General features: G+C 32.5%; 1 protein-coding gene across 1 annotated transcript; it reads left to right on the top strand.

Moving 5' to 3' along the window:
• The first annotated feature begins 11,575 nt into the window (after positions 1 to 11,575).
• On the top strand, positions 11,576 to 21,203 carry LOC140797216 (chloroplast envelope quinone oxidoreductase homolog). The gene is made up of 4 exons (XM_073150498.1): positions 11,576 to 11,739; positions 12,500 to 12,641; positions 16,168 to 16,259; positions 20,363 to 21,203. Exons 1-4 carry the CDS (start codon positions 11,674 to 11,676, stop codon positions 21,047 to 21,049), a joined length of 987 nt encoding a protein of 328 aa, XP_073006599.1. The 5' UTR covers positions 11,576 to 11,673; the 3' UTR covers positions 21,050 to 21,203.
• Positions 21,204 to 25,697: the final 4,494 nt, after the last annotated feature.

The following is a 25,697-nucleotide window of genomic DNA, read 5'->3' as shown; positions in this document are numbered from 1 at the left end:
AGTAGAAGAAGTAGAAGAAGAAATAGAAGAAGAAAAAAATAAAAAATAAAAGAAAAAAAAATAAGAAGAAAAAAAAATATTAACAATTTTAACAAGTATATACAAATTTTATTATTTTTTAACAACTTTCATTGTTTTTGTATATATAGGATAGAATTTATATACTGCAATATTACAATTTACATAAAATAAATATAATTATGCATAGTCATACTTTTGGTTATTTAACTAATCCTAATTATTTCATCACTATCTCCAATTAATCTTTTACTTTATTAAATTAAGAGCGATTAGAGAGACTTGTATAAAAAAATGATTAAGGAAAACAAGAAGAAGACAAAAAAAAGAAAAAGAAATAACATAAAATAAGAAAAATTAGAAGAATAAGAATAATAGATTATATTAATAACTTTCGCAAATAAAATAATAACTTTCGTTATTTTTCATATACATTGCAGAATTTATATACTTCACCATTATAATTTACATAAAAATAAATAATAATCATGCAGAGTCATAATTTTGGTTATTTAATTAATTCTAGTTATCTCACTATTATCTCTAATTAATCTCTTATTTTATTAATTAAAAAGACTTGTATAGAAAAAAAAATGATTTAAGGGATAGAAGAAGAACAAGAACAAGAAACAAGAAACAATACGAACTTGGTGGGGGTTAGCCCAATTCCACTTTTCTTATCGTCTTCTTCCTAGGAAAGTAAACAAAGGGAAAAAGGAGGGTATTGTTGCCGGCAACCACCGTCAGCGGCTGCCGATCAACACCTCCTCACAAGGTTGAAAGGTCGGCGTTGGTTAGTTGTGTAGAAGGGGAGAAACCATCATAAAAAGAAGAAGTTTGAGCTCATCGGCAAGGGGAGGAAGAAACTTGTAAAACCAAGGTAAATAGGGGCTAGGAACTAAATCATAACACTCTATGAAATGAGTAGGGTGTTCTCAGGTGATTAACCATCCGCCAGAGTGGCTAACGACAAGGAGAGAGATGCTCCATGGCCGACAGTCGTGGAGGTTCCCACTTCGGCCAAAGGGTCACTATTGGTCCTAATTGAAGATACCAACGACTCCCTCTAGATGAGGGGAAGCTAACTAGCTAGAGGTTTGGAACCAAAGTCATCCATGGCGACCAAAATCTTGCCAAGATGTCGACGGTGGGAGGTGACATGGCATATCTTCTCACGCGCAATATGGGTACCTAAATTCGGTATCCACAGCAAGAGAATGAAAGGATAAAGATTCCTAAACATATGGGTGGTCAACTCAAAGCTGTCGGTCGACGAATTTCACCAGTGAAGACAAAAATAGTAGAGCTAGGATTTAACTATGATTTACTAAATAAAAATTAAATTAATTATAAGGAGAGATAGAGGACTAACCTGCGGATTGGATTGGGAGATTGGTTTAGTCCAACGATACTCCGGTGGTCCACGGTCCTCGTCGGGTTCTTCAGCAACACAATAAAAGGGGAAAAAAAGAGAAGAGGGTGAAGAGAAGATGAGGATGAAGCAAATAAGAACATAGATAAGGTGGTTTAGAATTTTATAGGGATAGGGGCGACATGCAGTGAGTGGAGTCTGAACTCTACTCTGGCGAGGCGGGATTCCCTCCACCTCATGTAATAGATTACGAGAGGTGGGGCGAGGGGAGGTAGGGAGGGAAAAATATTCAACTAACCTTCATCAATTATTTGTGACTATATATTAATAAAGAGGTTCTTTTTTTTCATACTTTCTTCCGAAGAAGATTGTGAATATATTATCAAAGAGGTATCATCCAATGATCAAGGCATTATTCCTGAGAGAGTAGAAAGTTTCAAAATCATTCATCATCTCTACCATTGCAGTTTACTTATTGCTCTAATATAATCATGTTGTGCATTAAATTACACGAGACATAACTTCAAATCTCTTGTTAGGAACTTTAAATTAAATATCTCTTTACATCTATTTATTAAACAAAATTTACAAAGAAAAGAAAAATCTTATATGTTCTCCATGACATAGCCTAAAACATCCTTGTAGTTATCCCATAGATTAAGAATCAACTTTCCGATCACCTCTGCCGCACCTTCAAACACCTCTGGAAAGATTTCAGCCAACTCTTCGACCCCGATCCTCGTCTTCTCCGCAAGCTCTACGATCGCGGTCGACACCAGTTCATATGATCCTGCGACAGAACTAGTAAGAAGCTCGAAAAAGCTTGCGATGACCGAGGTAATGGCGTCGATAATAAGCTGAAGAAGGTAATCTGCGACTGCTCGGAGAAGGCCGGCCGCGTGCTCGAGCACGCCGTTGAGGGCTTGGCCGGGAACTCTGAGAAGCTGGATGAAGATTACTATGACAAGTGCTGCACCTCGTACAAGTGTGAAGGTTGCTAGCTCTATGAACGAGCTCAAGGAGCAGAATACTAGCTTTAGCAATACAGCTGCCATGTATTATTAGAGCTAATGCTGCAATTGTGTAGATGTGTTCATAGTTTTGTGGAAGGAGAAGGATGTAACTTAGAAGGGAAGGAGAAGAAGTTATCAGGAAGTTTGTTGTGAAGTCTAAGGTTGAACAAAGTCATGGCGTGCAAGCGTGTAGAAAGTCGCACAGAAGTTGTCATTGGACCATAACTTGGGTCTTACGGTACTTAAATAAAAATTTTGTCCATATTCTAGACGATATAGAGAAAATTATATTTTTACCCCCTTTTTTTTCTTTGAAACAAATATATACTACATTGATATTCTTTTTAAGACCTTGCCCTGAAACCTACACCCTAATTGTAAATGAGTACTTGTTGTCGTTAATACTAGAGTTAACCTCAACTAGTCGATAGATTTAATCCAAATCACCGAAATTGATACAACTAATATAATAAATCTATGATCTGAAACATTCAGAAAATAGACGAATACAATCAATACAGTTGATATGTATTAATTTCATTTCGATCTCGAAACGAAATATATGCATAGATCAAATAGACTATGTCCAAAGTATAAGGCATAAGCAATAATTTGTTTTTACATACCATATAAATTTTTTATAGCATATTAGGTTAATTACACCTATACCTTCGGAAATGTTGCTTATTTTCACATAGACAACCACAATTTATTTATTTATTTATTTATTTTTTACATTTTGACCTATTAATTGTTTAATATCTCTCATCTTTCTGACAGCATAAATAAAAAATATTAAATAACAATTTTACCCTAAAATTCTCTGTATATCTTTCCTTCGAATAAGATAGTTCATAAACATGGGCAATTGGGAGGTTTTATATAGATGCGGGGTTAAAATGTAGTGAAAAAAATAAATGGAGTCAATGTAAAAATGACAAATAATAAAGAATAAGATCAGTGATAAGAATATTCTGTTGGTTGAATTGTTCAATAATAAGAACTCGGAATATTCTACTATCTCATTACGTTTGCAATGATCGATTAGTGATTGACCCAAAGAGCATGAGGACATGAATTGTGAACTGATCGATTCAAAACTTTGACTGGATTCTGGTAATATTTTACAAGTCAATGAAAATTCTGTCTAAAAGTCAACTCCTTGTTGATGGAAGCTAGACAAGAAGAAAACTCCTTATGATGTCACTTGTATAAATTTTATATAATTTTTAATGATTTAAATGCAGACTATAAAATTTTATTAGTATTAAGCAAAGTTTTATATCAATGTACGATAAATAATAATAATAATAATAATAATAATAATATTCATTGTGCTCCTGCAAATGTATTTCTAATATCGTCTCATTTATCTAGATGATAGTAAGATATTATAGTTCTTAATCTAGGATCCGATAAGAGTTTTTTATATCAATATTTTGACAATTTCTTCTTAATGTATGTCTTTCGTTATCACTAATTTCAATTTGATAAGCGATAATTAAAATAAAATCATAGCAATAATTATAAACAATCACATAACATCTTTAATATGGATAAAAAGGATCTGGAGAGGAAGTATGAATAAGTAGTTGAAATTAAAACTAAAGAGCAATAAATTTGGAGCTTGATCATACTGTTATAATAAATGTTATTTGTATCCTCTTGTAGTTATAACTTATACCCAACTATTTAACAAACATTTAATTCTTGTACAAAAGTAATAAAAATACTCTTTTCTATTTCATAACATCTAGCTGGAAAATAGGTTTGCTTGTGAAAATTAAGTCTTATGTTTTTTTTTCTGAAATCCTTCTCATTTTTACACTTTAGACATTGCAAATATTTAAGAAAGAGATAATACAAAGAGCAAAAATATCAAAAATTTGACATCTTTTAACAGACAAATACCTTAATCACACTGTTATTAATTTCAGATTTCAAATTAATTTAAAATTAATAATTAAATAAATTTAAAATTTTAAAAGTTTCCTAATGGCCGTAACTGTCATTTTAAAATAATTAATGAGCTAAATTTTTTAAAGGGTTACAAGAGGTAATAAATTCAAGATACCTCTAAACATATATATATATATATACTCTATATATATCCATTTGGATATGAAAACCATATCACAAAATTTCAATCAAATATAAAGGTTTAACCACTTCTCTCTCTCACTCAGTTTTTCTAATCAAATTGAAAGAGTATATTTTTCAAAGAGAAATGTCAAATCGACGAAATGATAATATTATTCAGAGTTGTACTTTGGAGAAAAGATAGGCAAGAAAATTCTATGAGGGCATCACTTTTCTATGGTAGTTATACTTTACAGGTCAGGTTCCTTTACATATTCATTTTTTACAATATTTTTAATTTTTCATTTTTAACACAAAAACTAGACTTACTTGATATTTAAATTATAAAATTAATTAAATTTTACTTTTAATGATTTAAAGAAAAGTTGTATTAGTTTTTGTGTTAATTATCTACTCTGGGGTTTGGCCTACATTTCTAGTCTTATTAGTAATTAATTTTATCTTAAAAAATAAAAAAAATTAGCTTTTCGTCTTAAAACCATCTTTAATTTGAATTCTGTTTTAATAATTATAACTGCTACTTTTATTACTAAGTTAGTATTATAACTTATTACTAAGTTAGTATTGTAATGACTACTTCTTAACTTTTATTGTTGTTTATTGTCTAGTCCAAATGCCACATAAATATATATAAAAGTTTTGGTACACCCAAAAATCTTTGGGTTGAGCACTTCTTATAGCTTATTTTATACTACATAGAGTACCTTTTAGTAAAAGTGATAAGACTCCCTATGAAATTTGGAAAGAAAGAGTTTCTTCTTTATAAATGCAATCTTAATAGGATATGTAAAAAATAGTAATGCAAATAGATTCCTAGTATATAACTCCGAAGTGGGTAAAATTTTAAATAACTCTATCTTCGAATCTAGAGATGCTATTTTCTTTGAAGACATATTCCCTTTTAAAATACTCTTTTTAGTCGAAATGTAGCTTATATTTCTTATATTTCTCTAGTATTTGATAACGAAACTATATAAGAAAGAGTGTAAGAAATGAGTAGAAAAAAAAAACTTTATGATTTTTATGCCTATTAATAGATGGGAATCCAAATTCTTATTTTGAAGCCGTGTCTACTTTAGAAGCTTCTTTTTAGAAAGAATCAATTAATAATGAGATAAAGTCAATTATAGAAAGAAAATATAGATTTTGATAGATTTACCCTCACAACTAACTATAGGATGTAAATGGATATTTAAAAAGACTTAATTTTAATAGTATAATAGATAGATATAAGGCGATGTCAGTAACTAAAGGATATTCTCAAAAAAAAGGAATAGATTATTTTAACACATATGCTCTAGTTAGTAGCTTCGCTACTCTTAGAATCTTAATAGCTTTAGCCTCAACACATAAACTCTTTATGTCAAATGGATATAAAAACAATAGTTTTAGATGAAGATTTAGAATAAAAGAATTATATTTAACAATCTAAAGGCTTTGTAGTAAAATAATAAGAAAACAAAATATGTAACTTAAAAAATCACTTTACGGTCATAAACAAACACATAAATAATAGCACTTAAAATTTAATAATATAGTTTTATCATTTAGATTTCAAACAAATGACTTAGATAAGTGTCAATATTATAAATTAAAATGATAAGGGTGTTATCATTTTATGTCTGTATATAGATGATATTTTGATATTAGGATCATCATTGACGATTATTGAAGATGTAAAACATATACTTATTTAGTTTGAAGCTTATTAGAAACAATGGTTCTATAGCTTTAAGTTTATCTCATTTTATTAAGAAAATGCTAGATAAGTATCACTATAATAATTTATAACATATTGTTATTCCTTTCAGTAACACTATTGAATTAAAAAAAATTAGAAGATTCAATTTGACAACTTGAATATGCACAACAAATTGGATCCCCTTAAATATGTTGCAAGTTATGCACGTCCTGACATTTCTTATGCGGTAGGAAGACTTAGTAGATATACTAGCAACCCTAATGAAAATCATTGATTAGCTTTAACTGGATATTCCAATACCTTAAAGGTACCATTGATTTGTCCCCTATATATACTAGATTTCTAAATGTCCTAGAGGAATATAGTGATGCTAATTGGGTTACTAATATAAACAATGTTAAATCTATCTTAGGAGGTGGTGCTATATTTTAGAGTTTGCATTAACAAACTATTATAGCTCCTAATATAATAGAATCTAAATTGATAGTTTTAGATACAACGCGCATTGAAGCTAGATGAATACATAACTTATTATCTAAATTATCTTTGATTCCAAAACCACTACCTTCTATTTCTATGCTTTGTGATTCGCAAGTAGTGATTGAATTATTTTATCAATAAAATTTAGATAAAAAAATGAATTGGCATATGCTAATGAGATATAAAACTGTAAAAATTATGAAGTGTAATATGATTATATTGACATTTGTTAGATCGAAGAGGAATTTAGCCAATCAACTTACTAAAGGTCTTATGAAGACCTTTATTGTAGAGTCATCGAGGGGGATGGGTCTAAAACTTACTTAAATATTTCAGTAGTGGATCCATACAACATGATTGAATTTATCTAAAAGTGAAGTTGGATAGAAACAAAGCTATTGATGAACAATCTGAAGAGCACTAACGTGACATTATCATTTTCTCTTTCCTTCCCTATGGTGATGTACTTCATGCGACAGTCAGGTTGAGTTTAACTCTTAATGACTCTAATGCATATTTTAATTTTTGAAAGATATGTTCTGCTGTAGACACTTTTTGAGAATTCACTTAAGTGAGAGTTGTCGTGATATTGTGATTATGAGACTTGGACAATTTATTAGTCTCATAATAATCAAGACAAGCACATGACTATAAATAGTGGTACCGCGCACAAAAATAATATACTCATCTTATTATGTGCATGTTTGTAGAAGATTGATATATAAAACTTAGTTTAAGACTTAGCCTAAAACAACCAATGTAAGGTACAAATTCAAACCGAAAGGTACTTAATACTGATATATAGTATAAATTTTGATTTGATCTTCTCATATTATATTATATTATATTATATGTATAATGTTAATTGTTTTAATGTTTGTGATTTTTAAATTCCTTTGTGGGGACTATTATTAATTTTAGAATTCAAATTAATTTAAATTAATAACTAAAGTAATTTAAAATTAAAATATTATAAGAATTTAAAAGTTTTGTAATGACCAGAAAGATTATTTTTAAATAATTAATGAGCTAAATTTACTTAGGGGTTACAAGAGGTAATAAATTCAAAATACCTCTAAACACCTATATATACTTTTTTGGATATAAAATAATATTCTAAATTTCAATGAATACAAAGCTTTGGCCACTTCTCGGTTAGTTTTTCTCTTAAATATATTTTGAACAAATCCGAGGAGTAAAATTTTGAAAAAATAAACTCGAAGGCATGTGCAAACTGGTGGCGTAGGAATATTATTCTGATTTGTACCATAGAGAAAAGATAGATGAGAAATCCTATACATAGGGCGCCACTTTTCTTCAGGCAGTTATGCCTAGGCATGCCGAACAAGCCAAGTTCATTTACATATTTATTTTTTACAATATTTAATTTTTCATTTTTTAACACAAAACTAGACTTACTTTATATTTAAATTATAAAATTAATTAAAATTTACTTTTAACACACACAAATGAAGGTTTAGAAAGGCACTCTACATTTTGACTAACCATAAGGATATAAATTATATTTTCCCATATATATATATACATACATAATTTAATGATGTCTTTTATAGATCGAACATGAAAATACTCGTGCAATATAAGCCCCATTAACCATTCGGGTATTATTCTATTTGACTTTTCCAAAGATTTACTATTCATGGTGTGAAAAGATGCAGAAGTTAATTACATAGGCAGATGTGAACTATAACTTGGGTCATAAGGCGTTGAATAAAACTTTTGTCCATACCATATATAACATATAGATAGAATTATATTTTACGCTGCTTCTTTCGGGTATCTCGATTAATTTTTCTTAGAGGTTGTATAAAACAAGCTCCTTATTAGGATAATTTTATTTAGACTTTCTAAACTATCATTATTTTTTCATATATATTCTCTAGATTTTTTTATTACCTATGTACACCTTCTGAACTAAGAAAAATATCAATATGTAATCTCTTAAACTAAGAAAAAAAAGTATCTATATGGGCATTTGAACCAAAAAATCTTTTAGTTTAGGGGATGTATGTGGTAAAAAAAAATTTAAGGATTATATGTGAAAAACAGAAATAGTTTAGAAAGTTTAAATAGAATTATTCATAATTTATTTTTAAAAGAGAAAAAGTTAAATAACAGATATATGCTTGTATTGATATTTTAACGCCTAACCCTAAACCTAGTCTAAGAAACTATATGAATATGTTTTATTCAGTTGATTTCTATAATATTTCATAATACTAGAGTTAGGCATGTAGGGAGTAAACGATAATTAAAAAAAAGAAGTTTAAGAATCTTGAATATTTTAAAATCTCATTACGATGATCAATTAGTGGTTGATGAAAACTAGAAGGACATGAACTCTAAACTAATGGATTCAAAACTTTGACTTGATTCTGATAAAAGTTTACAAGACCTTTGGTTTTCATTAAAACAAATGTTTTATTTTTAATTTTTTCATTTTACAAGTCTATGTGATTCATCTGAAGCATTAGTAAGAACTTGTTGTACAAGAAACTAATAAAACCTGTCTAGAAGTCATAGTCAATTCCTTGTTGATGGAAGCTAAACACGAAGAAAACTTTGAGCTGATATGCAATAATGGAGATAGTGATTAATCAATATGGTAATATTATGGCATTAAATTAACAACTTTGATCAAAGAAATGAGTGATGATAGGTATGAAACCATGCAAGGAATTGTCAATTTAATTATATTTAATTTTTTAATTTAGTATATAAAATTTAGTGCATATTTTTTTTACAGTTAATGTACATTTATTATAATAAAATACACATTAGAGTCTAGTATTATAATTAAAAAAATAAACAGTGCGTATCATGTCTTTAATAATAAGTACAGAGCTTGAACATACTGTTATAATAACTTTTATTTTGTGTCACTCGACTCTCTTGTAATTCTAATATATATACAACTATCTAACAGACATTTAATTCTTACAAAAAAGGATCAAAATTCCTTTGTAGTTTTATTACAACTAGTTGGAAAAAATAGTTTCTTGTTCTTTTGTGTGAAAATTCTCTTGAGTCTCATGTTTCTTTCATTTGAAATCGACATTGCAAATCTTAAGTAAAAGATCAAATATATTAAAATTAATTTAGAAGATCTTATAGTTGTATATAGCACTGCAACTGGACTAAGTGACACAAATAAAAATTTAAAAAAAGAAGCTTAAAAATTTAACTAACCACATGAGTGTTACTTATTATTATTATTACATATAGAAAGATAGAGATATTTAGTACAAGATTATGAATGGAAATTAAATAATGATACTTCATACATAAAGTAAGGAGATAAATTAGTAATGCCTCCTATTAAGAACTTGGAGAAAGGAAATATAATAGTCAATTAATGAAATTGACAGGGAAATGAAGAGACTAAGCCTTTAAAATTATATATCTAGAAGTCTCATCTCCTCAAACAACACATAATGTGGCATTTTTTAAATCCTCTTCATTTGACTAGCCGTTGGAGTTACGTCAATATTACTTTATTATTATTTACATTCTGCATTTGGACCTTCACAGATAGATAGATCTTTGTAATTTGGGATTAAAAAAAGACTAATATTATCTAATGGCATAAAAAGAAAAATAGTATTCTTTTAGGTTAAATATATTTTACCCTATATTTTGCAAATGTCTCATATTTTAACAATTAATTAACATATCTTAATATGGATTAGTTCACAGAATCCATTGTGTGACGCAACCTAGATTTATCTAAGTCCTTTGCAAATAAATACCTTGATCTTCCTCTTAAGAAGAGATTGGCAAGTTGGATAGTAAAAACTCTTTCTTTTGGTTGTCGCCTTATTTTGATTAATGCAGTCCTTTCTTCTACTCGTCTTTATTATATGTTTTATTCTGGCTTCCTGCCAAAGTTCTTAATAGACTGGATACAATTTAAAGAGCCTTTTTATTGAAGGGAAAATATTCATGTCACTGTTTTAATTTCCTTATAAATTTGCCTTCATAAAATTCAAGGTTGTCTGGGTTTATTTAATCTTCGCCTCATATATGTGTTAAATATATTTATCATATTTTTGTTATCTAAAATTTAATCAGTATTATTTTAGATGCATTAAAAAATTTATTAAATATTTAAATCTTTATTTCTAACGAAGAGCTTTAAATTCGAACTCTAGTTTAATTAAACATAATAGGAAGGTAAACTATACAAGATGAAATAAATGTAGGCTTAACCATAAGGGATAACATATAATTTTCACATGGGATAAAATATATTTTACCATATGTACTTATACCAAAAATTACTTTTACTCTTCTGTACTTCAAAAAATTTTAAACCAATTCTTGTACTTATGACTAAAGTGAGACTATTAATTTTTCTATTAAATTTAACAAAGTACCGTAACTATTTTGATAATTTGCTGCATTATATGAAAATCTGTATGTCTTTCCTAACAAAACGATAAAGGCATTTTAGTCATTTTAACGTTATTAAGTTAAGTTTGACTAAAAAAATTAATTATTTTACTTTAGTGTTAAATAAAGAGACTAGTTTAAATTTTTTTAAAATATATAAAGATAAAATAATTTTGGACATAAGCGAAAGGGGTAAAATGCATTTAACCCTTTCGCATCACTATCTATCCAACAATAGTATTTAACCCTTTCGCATCTCTATCTATCCAACAATAGTATTTAACCCTTTCGCATCTCTATCTATCCAACAATAGTATATGACTATATTTTTAAGTAAATAGAGTGGTCTGCATTAAAAAATAAATAAATAAGAGGAGTTTATTATAATATAATCAAAATGTAAGGTGTTATTTGTAATCTCTATAGTTTTAAAATTTTAAAATAGTCTTGTGCTATAAATACACCAAGCCCTCTTACTAAGCCCGACGACTCTTGAGCTTCGATTTTCTAGACTTCACCTTCCCAAATTGCCCCTCCCACTTTGTTCTATTTTCCTCTCTCTGCCCTCCCTCGACATGGCCGGGAAGACCATGCACGCCTTCCAATACAAGAGCTATGGCGGCGGCGCTGCGTCCCTTGAGGTATACTTAATCATTTCTATGTGCCCTTTTTTTTTTAACTTCTTATCTTTTTTCCTTAAAGAAAGAAACTAAGGAGTGGTGATTTCTGATAAAAATGGGTTCTTTTCAATTGGGTGGGTAAAGATTTTAGGGAGTTGTCTGGTAAACATATTAGTGACTTCTAGTGTTTCTTTGCTTGAATAGTTTTCTTGATACCCCTCAAGAAAGTGCTACTTTGCAGTCAATCCTTGAAAGTGAGAGTTGGATAGTTGATAGTTCTTCTTCCATCTTGGCAATTTTCATAATTGTGAAGTTTCAATAGGCTAAGAATGTAAATATTGGAGTTGTTATAAGATATGAAAATAGTTCGATCGTTGACCCATATATATTAAGTTTGAAGTCAGAATAATAAACTAGCCACTGTGAATTATTGATGTGTAAAAGAAAGCATGTGGCTTTCAGGATAAGTTTCTCTAGTTGTTAGATCTTGTCTTAGATCTCCAAAACTTGCTAAATTTTCTTATTGTGTAATATGTCATTATCTTGGAGGAAAGACCCAAATTTTGGTGAGTTGACATAATCACTGGATCAATCATTCCTAAACTAGACTAGAACTTTAGTAGAAGTTGCACATTAAAACTGGCAAATATAAGTTTGATTCCAATTTTTTATTCCTCTTGTAATTTTCTGTCTATTATAGTTACTTCTGAAAAGAATTGTAAAGCATTTATTTTGCTGACTTTTCAATTTCTCATCTACATTATCTTTCTGCTTACTGTAGTATGTTGAGATTCCAATTCCTTCACCCAAGAATGATGAGGTCCTAATAAAAGTAGAGGCAGCGAGTATTAATCCAGCTGACTGGAAAATTCAGAGTGGAATGCTACGTCCATTTTTGCCTCCTAAGTTTCCATTTATACCAGGTAAAAGTCCATTTCCATCCTAAATCGAATCATCGATTTTAGATTGTGGTTATGGTACTGTGAGAGATGAAAATATGAATTGTTTTAAAGAATATGCTATAATATATAGTTCTATACTATTCTTCAATGATTAAATTGCCTCTTTACAAATGGTTATTAAATATTTAAATGTCTCTGAGGTTGCGTAATGCACACTATCAGTTCAATTCATATATTTTAAGTTATTCTTATTGAATTGCTTCGTAGGCTTCTGTTAGGAGTCTTCTAAAGAAAAAGTGTGAGGCAGTCGCAATGGCTGAGGGTCAGCCGATACATTTTTCTTATAGCAGATCTAGAAGGCGTTTTGGCCTGTATCGAGTGCTATGGTGGATAAAGGCTCATGGTGGCGGGCTAAAGCCAGCCCAAACAGAGGCCTAGTCCAAACATATTTCTAAAAGGCTAAAATCTATTAGGAACCAGTTCATTCAATTCAATCAAATTCTATGAAACTGGTCTAACACATTCCAAAAAGGATAAAATTCCTATTGATGCCCTAAATCCCAAACCATGAGTGCAAGAAAGAAAAGAAGAGACTAGCTTGAAGTTTATGTTGCGTTTTTTTTAATAGCCATGTTGCCTTTTGGGGTGATGTTGCTGTAGACTTGCTTAATTATTAGTTTTATGTCTTTTTTCTATTAGATTATATAGAAGTTAGATAACTTAGGAAAAGTAATTTTATATCATATTTTTTAGACCCTTCCTTCGGAACATGTCATCCGCGGTGGTGCTCACCATGCGCTGTGAAACCCCTTGGTTGCTACATACCCACACACTTTTTAGAACATGTCATGATAATGTTCATTCATGTTGTTTTGGTCTACATCATGCCATTAAATGTGAACATTACAATATAGATAAGTTCTTGATATTCGTAAGTCTTTTAGTCTCTTTTCAGTTTACAATAAGAAGGCTTTTCTCTCAAGATAATGTAGAGACTAGAGAATGATTTGGGAACAAAGAAATGCTTCAACCATGGAAACATCTCTATATTTGAATGCAAATAATTCACCTTCTAAGTCCTATAAAATAGGCATAGAGCATAATATCACCATGGTGAAACAAAATGTGGACTACTGGACTAAATTCTCCAGATGCAGCAGTCAATGAAACAACAAAGAAGTATAAGTACAGTAATTGTTCTGGAAGTTGAATTGCTTGAATAATAGGGGATATTGGTATTTCTTTTCTTTCCAAGTTGTGTACATGGCAATTTCCCTTACCAGTAAACATAAGCATTAAACATCTGAGTGGATACAAATTGAATTCTTTTCTACTGGTTTAGGCATCATTCTAAATATATTTCCTATTTTTGCACTGAACTAACATAACTATTAGATTTGATAAACTGTTCTTTCTGTACTGCTTTTAGGTTAAAAAGATTCTTTTATTTTTCATCTAGTAAAAAGCTCTGAAATCATTGGTTTGGTGTTTTGTTTTTGAATTGAAATCTTAGGCGAGTAGAACATTCTAAGCTGTATTGAGTTGTAGAGAGTTGACAATAACATGAAAATTTTCTCTTTTCTTAAAATGAAAAAATAGTACTAACTTCCTGATCTGTCTTCTCCTTCTAGCGCCACCATAAACAGAAATTCTAGTGTGAACTTGCTAACATTCTTGCATTAAGAATAAGGAGCTATTCTACTTATGAACATGATGTTCTTGCCTGCTCAACCACAGAGAGATCTTCACATCTTGTAAAAGGAGAATACACTGAATTTCAATGGATGAGAACATCAGATTTGACATGGTGTTAGAGAAATAACCTAAGTTGTAAAGCGGCCAGGCCAATAAGTTATTTAATGTCAAAATCTTCACCCATTTAATTCCAATCCCATGACTTTGGCATATGAAAAATCTCGAGCCTAGAGTGAGCAGGAAGTATAAAATATTGATCTCACCATTATCTAATTGGTTTTCCTTTAGAAAAAAAATCAGTTAATCAGAAGCTTCATTCCCTCTGTCTTGACCCATTGGCATAAGAAGTAATCTTGAATGTAATTGATATAGTTGTTAGGCAAATATTAAATTCAAACAAATATTTAATTTCCTTCAGTATTCTGCTGCTATCCTAGATTAAAAATAGTTTAATTTGCACATATAATATAAAACGATAACCTTCCTATTCCTAGTGGTAGAGACTTTTGATTGCTCAAGACTTGGCAAAGAGAGGGAAAAAAATGTCGGGCTCTATAAGAAAAAATTTCTAAGATAAAAACAATCAAAATAGGAAGAAGACAAAATAAAAGCACAAAGCAAGCAATCATGAGACACAAGCATTTTTACGTGGAAAACTCCTATCGATCAAGGGATAACTACCACTAATCTACTATAATCATAGATACAAGATATACTTAACACCCATTCTATCGTTCGACACTCACGACTAATGGTTGACTTCTTCTTGCTTGCTAGACCTCGCGACAGACTACTCCATATGTATTAGATCACTAATTCCACTAGAATCCACGAAGTCGAAAAGACCACGTCTGAATACTCCTTTGAAATGTTGACATAGATGGACAAGTGTAGAACCTCTGAAATCTTCATGTAATAACTCTGGTGATGATGTTGATCTTAGACAAAATAAGCTTTCGTCTCCTCAATAAAGCTCATAGGGTTTTGATGTAGAAAGAGATTTCCAAAGACTTACAAATGAAATAGCCTTCATTTTTATATTATAGGCGATCAAACCCTATTTCAATCGGAGTAGGAAGTCCCAAAATCTCCTTCAAATCTTTCCAAAGACAGGTCCAACACTTTCCAGTAGTTTGTGGTGTTCGAACGGCTCCTCAAGCATTTGAACTCCTAAGGGAAAGTCATTAGGAACTTTTAGGTCCACTTGAACGGACTTCAAACATTCAACATTATTGCTCTCTAAAAAATCTGTTCAATAAATGTTCAAATGAAACTTTTTTTTATCTAAGTCCATTTGAACGGATTTGAGAGCATTCAAATTTTGGATCCGTTTCAACATCTTTGAACACTCTTTGAAGTTTGAACACTTTTTCCAAAAATGTCTGAAACTCTTTCTTTTGACTTCTAGCTTTAACCTACTCTTATGATAACTTGTGCCTTGTTTCTAGCACACTTTTTCTATGATTAGTTACTACAAAAAATGTGTTTTGTTCACAAATTTCGAGGTATAAAAGCACCACCGTTACAGAGAGGATGAAAGATCTTATACTTGAACTCATTTTTCTGCATAGTGTGATGCAGTTTGGTCTGCCTAGATTAGACTTTCATTCTGGCGTCCACCTATAGGTTATTAAAGTTCAAATTGGAATGTGAGTTTGTGTAAATATGTGGTTAACATCTACCATTATTGTAAGACTTAGTCCTCACATGTTTCTTATTAATGAATATGTTTATTGAGACCTCCAGTGACATCATACAACCAGTATAGAGCTGGTTCTTTTCTTTCCTTGTTGCACATAATCCTGGATGGAAGTATGAGAAATTAAGTTTCCTTCCAACTTCTGTTGAACAGTAACGGATATCACCGGAGAGATTGTCGAGATTGGCTCAGATGTGAATACATTTAAAGCAGGTGACAAGGTTTTATGCAAGCTAAAATTTTGGGTAAGTTCTCAGAAACTCTTGTTCTCCATTATATGAGCTGAAGGAATGCTGTACACTTGATGAGGTGTTAGACGTAATAACCTAACCACCCAAGTTATTTAGTCAGCTCAAAACTCAAAAATAATGTTTTATAGTGTTTATATATTTGAGAAGCTGTAACCTTTCTGTTCATTTGATACATTTGTGAAATTAACTAAATGCATTTTGATATTTTCTTTTAGATGCTTACATAATATAGTGTGTAATAAAAGGAATGAGTTTATTGGTCAAATGCCCTACCAGGATGTTTCATCTACATAGATTGAATAGTTGATCCTCGTGGAATACAAACAAACAGATGCCATGAAAGAAAATCACAAAACCACAACAATGCTAGATTTAGAGTAGGAGACAGTGGGCACTGACATGTGCGAATATGAATACTGAACTAATACGTAGATATGTGAATCGGGAACAAGCATTTGGCTATTTTGTAGAATATTTGATTTACTTATAAAATAATTTGGATCCTTTTTTACAATACAACTATCAAATCAGAATTTGTATATTCTAATGATAGATACATACTTTTTTTGTGGTTTATTGTCTTGAAGTGTAACGCTCCTGCCCGACAGGGGCACGTGCACATCCACGCGCCCACACGGCACGTGACAAGTCGGGCGGGGCCCATCATGCATAGATACTCTCCTGTGCACATATAATCATAACATCATCAAATAAAACCTGCTAACCTATCCATGATCACATAATCTATCGCCAGATAAATCATACTATTAACCAAATAAACTTGTTAATATATGAATATCCTATTCCACAATAATATACATTAAACCACTATATAATCTGGCAGGACCCACACAGGCTATAACAAACCATTAAGATACAACTAAAACAACTAATACAAGAGTACGTCATGATTCGACCTGTATCATACAGATCATCGTCTAATACAAAAGAGTACAAATATCAAATACTGGTATAACTCAATTTCTATATAAACTATCATCTATACCGTTTCGCATCTATAGCTTATCTTATTTTTGCTCTAAAATATCTCATCAGGGTATCTCAAGGCAGTACCATATACCATAATATCTATGGGGGTTAAAAAGAAAGAAATAAAGAGAGTCATGAGCAAAAAGCTCAGTGAATAGACCTTACCCCAAATTAGTGATATCAAACAGAGAGTAAATCATATACTAGATAATATGAATCAGCAAGAGCATCATGTCATGAATGAGCATATGAATGTATCATCAATAATATATAAATAAAAAGTAGATAATATGTCGTAACTGATAAAAGTATATAATCCTCGACAATGGGTAAACAAATCTCCATGTTATACTATCATCACAACTCTCTCTCAAATATAACACATATAATACATGCCGACCATGATCATGCTATGATATCAAATGCAACAATATATGATGCATATTGATCACTCGATAATCAGGGTAATCGATGATAATTAAATCATATGCATTTCTCAACATCACAATCATCACCGACATCTCGGTATAATATCATCATACTAGACCACTGTGCACATCAACACTCAGTACTCGGTCTCAACATTATGTCCGAAGGCTCAGAGCATACTCCGCGACTCGCAAGAGTATCTCAAATATAATCATACCCTGCCACCCGCTAGGGTATCAATATCCATCTAGATCGGGCACCCACATAGTTGATAGAAACCTCGTGAGGATAATTTGCCACATATGTCCTGGCGAACGGCATGTGTCCGATTGTCTGTGCGCACAGACTCAACTGACCTCGGACATGGGTCACGAGATATCGCATATCAGCGACCATAATCATAACTCCAGGCACCCCTAACCCTGGCGCCTACTCGGGTATCCCCACGCTTTCTATCAACTATCCTATAAATCATATTTCATGCTTTCTTTCTAAATGCCAAATCACATGCATATATCCAGTACGATAACGAGTCAATGCATAACAAGAATTTAGGTGGAACAGAAATCAAGAGAAAAATGATGCAATGTAGACTCCAACCATGTATCTAACACATGCATACTCCTGCTAGTCTATCACATGCACACTCATACTAAAAATCACTTCGACACGAAGTCATAACAGTATAATCATCTCTAATCATCTCTATTTATTATCATCATACTCATATCCAAGATCAGCCTAATTCTATACATGATAAAAATATGCTCGACTGTAATCATCTCTAGATAAAGTCATATAATCATGCTGGAGGCCAAAATATTATGTACATAATATATAATATAACCTAATTTGAGAAATGCATCTAGGGGATAAGACTACTCACACTTGATCAGAAAACGCAAACCACGTATCCCTCACATCCGCCAATCAACCGAGTGACACTCATCGCTAGCAAAGTCCACGAGGTCTCAAATAAAGAGTTCGGGATCTGAAAATATTTAAGTAGTATGATGTTAGCCGTTTATGTAATTAGAATTAATTTAATTAAAATATGAATGTTTATTAGGTTCAAAATTACTTCTTTTTATTTTTTATTACATAACTAGATCTATATTATAGGTATGATTCAAATACTATAATTATACTATTATCATAAAATGCTAATTATAGTATAAGGAGAAGATGTTTGTTTTAATTTATATAAGAATATTTCTAAATATATAATTATAAAATAAAATAAAATAAAATGCTAAATAACTATAAGTATATTGTTGGTCTAATTATAATTAATTTTATAATTCATACTCTAACTTGATTAATTAGGGACTATGCAGTCTTTACTCGATAAAATAATAAATAAATAACTAAATAAGCCTAGTATTTTATTTGTTGTAGAATAATAATATATAATAAATTAATAGAATTACTTAAAATATATATCATAAGAATATTAGAATATAAATCTAATAATTATAATTTACAAATCTATCTATTAAACTACTAGACATATAAGTAAATAAATAAATAAATATTGGTATTACCTATATTTATACGTAATAGTTTATAACCTAATTAATCATTAATTAATTATAATCAACAATAATCATATTGATGAATATATATTATTATCCAATAATTAATGTCTAAATCTATTTGTATTAATTAAGAAAGAAATATCTAAATAAATAAATAATAAAAATAAGGATTATTACACTAGTGTTGGGCTTGGTCCAGCACTGGCCTGCTACAGTGCTGGGCCGAGCCTAGCATTGTTGCAGAAAACAAAGAAGAGAAGAAGCAACTGAGGAAGAAGAAGAAGAAAGGAAGAAAGAAGAAGAAGAAGAGATGAAGAAGAAGAGAAGAAGAGAAGAAAGAGAGGAGGGGAGGGAAGTGCGAACCTGGGCCGGTGGGGAGGGCACCGGTCGCTGTTGGCCAGCCAGCGGCTAGCCTCTCGTCGGCGGCTCGGCTTCGACGAGCCTGAGCTTAGGTGTGAGCGAGAGAGAGAGTGAGAGAGAGGACTATAAAGCTATAAAGGGGAAGAGAGAGACGGTGGGGACGTCGACGCTGCGGCTGCGGTGCCGGCGGGCCCACCGGAGCTAGCTGGCCCGGCCTAGTTGGCCGGGCCAGCGGCTAGGAGCGCGTGGCACCCCCAGCCTGCGCCAACAACTATGGCACGAGGCCGGCTACATCGTGCCATGCAAAATTCTTTTTTTTTGGAATTGGGTTGTTACATGAAGCATAGCCAAATCTACTGAATTTTGGTACATATGATCATTTGATTGGATTAGTAATTGTTTTTACTAAGATTTAGCATACTAGCGCTAATATACACTTAGTACTAGGAAAGAGACCTTCAGAGCATATGGAATTTGTGTAATAGGTAGTTTAAAAGTCTCAAACCACTATCAATTGAATGGGTCATTTTGGAAGCTTTATCCAACTTTGACTCTCTAGTATACCAATACAAACAGATTAATAGTACATCTCTCTCTCTCTCTCTCTCTCTCTCTCTCTCTCTCTCTCTGCACGTGTATGCAGGTATGCAGATATTAGAGCACGTGCAAAGATTGGAATTGCATGCATTTAAAATTTTGTTATTTTGATAACTAATTACAGATAATGTGTACATCATCTGATTCTCCTCATGTTCTCAATTGTAACACATTTAATCTCAGAAAGGATGTGGACTTGCTGAATATGCTGTGGCTCCTGTAAGTTTCACAGTCCACAGGCCACCCGAAGTTTCTCCCGTCGAAGCGGCAGGTCTGCCTATAGCTGCTCTCACTGCTCTGCATGCACTGAAGTGCATAGGTACTAAGTTTGATGGCACTGGCAAATCGGCCAACATCCTGATCACAGCTGCCTCTGGAGGTGTTGGATCATATGCTGTCCAGCTTGCAAAGCTAGGTAATTTACATGTAACTGCTACATGCGGTGCCCGCAACTTAGAATTGGTTAAGAACTTGGGAGCAGATGAGGTGCTAGATTACAAGACAACTGAAGGTGCAAGCTTGAGAAGTCCATCAGGCAAGCAATATGATTACATCATAAACTGTGCATATGGAACTGGATGGTCCACTTTTGAGCCGAATCTCAGTGCTGAAGGGAAAGTTATAGACGTAGCTCCAGGCCTACAGAGTTTTCTCACCTCCCTTTTGAATTTGGTGACCTTCTCCAGAAAGAAGTTGGTGCCTATTTCATTGGCACTTGGGAAGGAGGATCTCAAGTTTCTGGTTGAGTTAGTGAAGGAAGGGAAGCTGAAGACAGTGGTGGATTCCAGGCATCCATTTGAGAAGGCAGATGAGGCCTGGGCTAGGAGCATGGATGGCCATGCAAGTGGGAAGGTAATCATAGAGATGTAATATATGCTCAGAAATTGCATTATTGAACATTGTGCTTTAAATATGTTAGATTTTTGTATTGGCAATTTGAGCCAAAAAAAAACTCTATTTGGATGTATTTAGAATATTTTGGATGAGCATGATTATAAAAGACTTGAAATTATATTTACCACAATTTATAAGACTGGAAAGGTATTTGAATGATTTTATAATATTTTAGATAGTATGAAGATCGTCTTTGAAGTGTTCAAATAGTATCACGACGGTTATATAATATGAAAAAAAAATCTGTGTGTTGGAACCATCGCTCTACGTTCAATTATCTACTCGGTCGTCCGAACAAATGCTCAAACATTCAAACACTTTTGGCAAAGAGCATGAAACTAGGGAGTATCTGAATGCTGGAGCTAGAGATGACCTATCCAAGTCCAACATAAAATGATTTGCAGGTAGTTTTTCTCATATATATATATATATAACTTTGTGGGGGGTTCTTTGAATCTTTTTTATCATTGCTATTAAGTCCATCTTGAAAAAGTAATTGCCTCGTTAGGGGCACTAAGACAGAAATGATCTCGAGGATTAATGAGATTGAATTAAGCAATTATGAAAAGCAATTTATTATGGTTCTGGCGAGCAAGAGAATTTAAAAATTAGTTGTTTTATTCAACGAGCGGTCTATAAGTGGGATTTGTATTTACACATTATTAGTTGTTGATTTGATCTTAATTAAAAAGATCCATGGTTTATTTAAGTTTGGGGTTTTCCATATAAACTTTGTTTGTGTTTTCTTTGATCTCTATTTTTGGTTATTAGACTATATTTGTGTTTCCGTTGTAGGTTGTTATCTTCTAGATCAGGGTTAGCCTAAGATTTTCAATTGATATCAGATCATAACTTGGATTCATACTGTTCTCAAAATAAAATCATTATAGAAATATCATATTTAAATCCAAATTTATTTAAAATCAATTTATAGTGTTTTTGAGACATTAAAAGCAAAATATAGAATTCAAATGGTAAATATTCATCTAGGATATGAATGGTGATAAAAGCAAATTATAAATTTTCCTTTTTTTTCATCAAGGAAGCAAAACCAATAGCTCAAAAAGAGTGTTAAAAGTTTTTTTCAGTGACTCAAATTTATAGTAGTTATCTAAAGGAAGTTTAGCTCATTCTCTCTCCAATTATGTTAATTGGAGAAATTTATAAATGACACAATCCATTATGCTATTATTATCGTCAAAATTTATATTCTACCTTTTGGACCTTCACAATATGATCCGTGCATTTGCTTTTATTATTTAAAAAACATCAAAAGTTAACTTTAACCTATTATTGATTAAGTTGCCTCTTATTTGGTATCCTCATGATTGAAACACCCAAATTGAGAGGTTAGAAGTTTTGACTCTCCTAATTTATGGTTTAATTAGGATGTCATAACTTTTCATTATCTTTAACAGAAAACATAATATTGGATAAATAATGGTACAAAGAGAATTTTTCTATTTCTTTTATTTGACAAGTTCTTTTTAAAATTTATTTGACAAGTTTAACCATGCATCAGTGTGAAATCTCTCTTTGGTATATTAACAATAGTTTTTTGTCCCATGTATTTCGAAGTGCTACTACACCTTTAGTGCTAAGTGAGAAACAAACATAAACATAGAGTGGGTCTTCGGCCAATAGACTAGATTTGATTATTCAAGAGCTCAAATGCTAGATATGGGATAAACAAAAAGCCAATTATCTATAGATATATTACTGAACTATTATTTCAAATCACTACCACTGAGCTACAACTAAGCTGAACCAAATTGTTGAGCCAAGCCATCTGATAATGTTAATGAAAAAAAATTAAATAACTCTTTTATTCTCAACTTTTCTTTCTTTCTTTTCTCTAAAATAAGGGTGCAATAGTTTTTAGAGGGCAAAATATTAATTGCAAGACACTAATATATTAACTGAGAAATCTATAGATAATTTGTTTTCATAATTAAAAGGTCAATGTGCCAAAAACAAAGTGGGTCTACATGAAAATAGGGAGGGCTCTAAATATAATAACCCCTGTAATTTGTAAATATTCTTATTTGTTAGTTTAAGCAACTTTACATGATTCCAATGATTCCTCATTATTCCTTATATTGCATCAAATCCTTGATACCACACGAAATTCCAAGCGGGCCTCATCATCTAAGCCTGCAAAAGATAGCGGGAAGGAGTTGCCCTCACAGCCTGTCTCGTCTAGTGAGATTGAGCGACCCTAGTGTAAGAAAGAAAGGGGGCCGTCAGAAGGAGCAGGGTGACCAAAAGCAGTTGCAACAAGCTAGCTCAAGGTCACATTCTAGATGAGATCTTGTTGAGGATCATGGAGCAACTTGAAGACGGTGTCATCATCAACCCTCCCGTGCTAGAGAAGTGCCTTGCTAGGTGGAAGTTATCCCTATTTGGCTAGTTTCTTGGAAAAGGCATTCCATATGTTATGCCAAAGAACAACATGCCTATGCTTTGGACGAGGACGAGCATTGATGGTTTCTTAGTTTCTGATATAGAGGATAGTTCTTTGGTTGGCGCCTAAGGAGCTTTGATCAGAGTGACAAGTGATTTATTAAAGCATCCTTATTTCTTGCTTTCACTATGGTAGAGTTGGTCACTGAATGGTGAATTGACCTACAAGTCCCAAGAAGATTGGGATGGAGATGGGTGACACACTAAAAGGCCGGGCAGAGTAGATAGTGCACCAAGGATTGGGGAATTTGGGGGTTGAGAAGGAAGCATGTTTTACCTATGGACTATGGTATATGGTCTAGAAGAGCAAGAGGTAGCCAGTCAAGTAGGGGCAGAATAGATCGGGAAGAGCTTAAGAATTATAGACTAGTTTGAACAAGGGTTAGAGGCAGGCAGATATCAGGAATGGCCGTAGGAAGAACTTAGGGCACTAGGAAAGCAACATATCTAAGAAGACTTAGGGGCACCGAAAGTTTGCGCAATTGGGGATGGGGAGGAGGATAGACCTTGCTGTAGAGCTGGTCACGTACACGAGGATGGTTTTAAGGAGCCATGTGATGAGCAAAGAGAATGCCCACATCAGTAGAGGCATGTAGGTGACGGGAAGGAGTATGATAAAGGTATGCATGCCACAAGCGACAAAGGCAAGGGGAAAGTCCCCTCTTGAGCTTACCAAGGAACAATCTCATAGGCATAGATCCAAGGGTTTGTTTACTATTGGTTTAGAGTTAGGGAAAAAGTACTAGAATAGTACCAATAGATCTCCCTACTTGTGACAAGTGAGAAGACCATTTAATACATGGAGGATGCGAGGAGGCTAGTAATCTTGAGTTGTCTGATCAAGTTGAGCTACCTATGGACATGGGGAAGGTCATAACTAATGGAGTCGCCATTAGACTTGAGATGGGATCCTCCTGGTACATCAATACTACCAGAGGAAAGGGAAGGAGATCTCTGGCATGTAATAGCTATCCGGATGGATTTTGTTTGGATGGTCTAGCCTCAAAGAGCTTTGAATCTAGCTGCTCATATGAATGTTTTGGTGGCGAAGAGGAGAGTGATGATTAATTATAAGAGTTATACATTGCTTCTCTTTTTTATACGAACCAGGTCATATTAGATCACATTAAGAGGACATTGAGCTTGATGGATTGAGTTTAGATATCTTATTTATTTTACTTATGTAGGTGGTTTTGTTAGAGTCTAAGTAGGTTGAGTTTATTTAATTAGCTAAGTTCAGTTTAGTTAATTTTTATGCAATTTCAAGAAAATATTCAGAAGATATTTATCCAATATTTGAATATTATAAAACCACTTGGATAGATTGATAATGTCATGATCTACAACTTTTCTATTCAAAGTATCTTTCGATTCGGACTCTATTTATCTCTAAGTCAGCTATGAAGTATTTGGATTAAACTTGGTTTCCCTTATCTCCGTTCTCATCTTAGTTGACGGCTACAACTTCTCCCTCCTCCACCAACCAATGCCACCTCTTTCATTAGCAAGATCTTGTCCAGCTCCTAATCTCACTCACCTGCTGCACCACCCTTGTCCCTAAAGGACACCTTTCTCTTTCTCATCTTCTCTTCCTCTCGGATTGTACATAATTTATCCAGACCTTTGTCCACTATTTAGTTGATAACTCAATATCTAACCATTCGGACCTAAAGATCTTAGATTTGTTGGAAATATCTTTTTTAGAATGATAACATATCCTGATTTCAGGAGAATCCAATGGTCCGATTATTCAAAATCATCCTTGCCAATTACATGCTTAATTCTATCCAAAACCTATTTTGAATTTGGTGAAGCTGGTTCATATCAATTTGGTATCAGAGCCAATGTTTTTCAGACCGTCATAACTACAACTAGAATGAGGGCAGCAAAACAAACATAGAGATGGACCACACGGCACCATAAAAAATGCCATCTCCTCCATGTCCGTGACATCCCATGGAGTGCCTAGTCAATTGCAAATGATGGCAAAAGTAACCCTTGCAGACATGAATCATTGCCTTCCTGGACACATGCGAGACCGTACCACCCTCGGGATGAACCACTAAGGTAGCACGCTAGCAAAAGCAAGTGCAGCCACCAAACCAGATCAAGCCACGATAACGGGGGCTGAGCCCGCACCGAGGGCACCTCCACCACATGA

This window comes from Typha latifolia, chromosome 11 (genome assembly GCF_019914945.1).
Source record: "Typha latifolia isolate L0001 chromosome 11, TyphaL0001v2, whole genome shotgun sequence".
In the NCBI taxonomy this organism is placed as follows: domain Eukaryota; kingdom Viridiplantae; phylum Streptophyta; class Magnoliopsida; order Poales; family Typhaceae; genus Typha; species Typha latifolia.
This window is presented reverse-complemented; position numbering and strand designations above follow the sequence as displayed.

Bases quoted from the DNA above. Each gene is read 5' to 3' on its own strand.
- LOC140797216 (XM_073150498.1), top strand. From the start codon at position 11,674: ATGGCCGGGAAGACCATGCACGCCTTCCAATACAAGAGCTATGGCGGC. The intron at 12,642-16,167 runs GTAAAAGTCCAT...TCTGTTGAACAG, and splicing joins TAAGTTTCCATTTATACCAG to TAACGGATATCACCGGAGAG. The intron at 16,260-20,362 runs GTAAGTTCTCAG...ATTTAATCTCAG, and splicing joins TATGCAAGCTAAAATTTTGG to AAAGGATGTGGACTTGCTGA.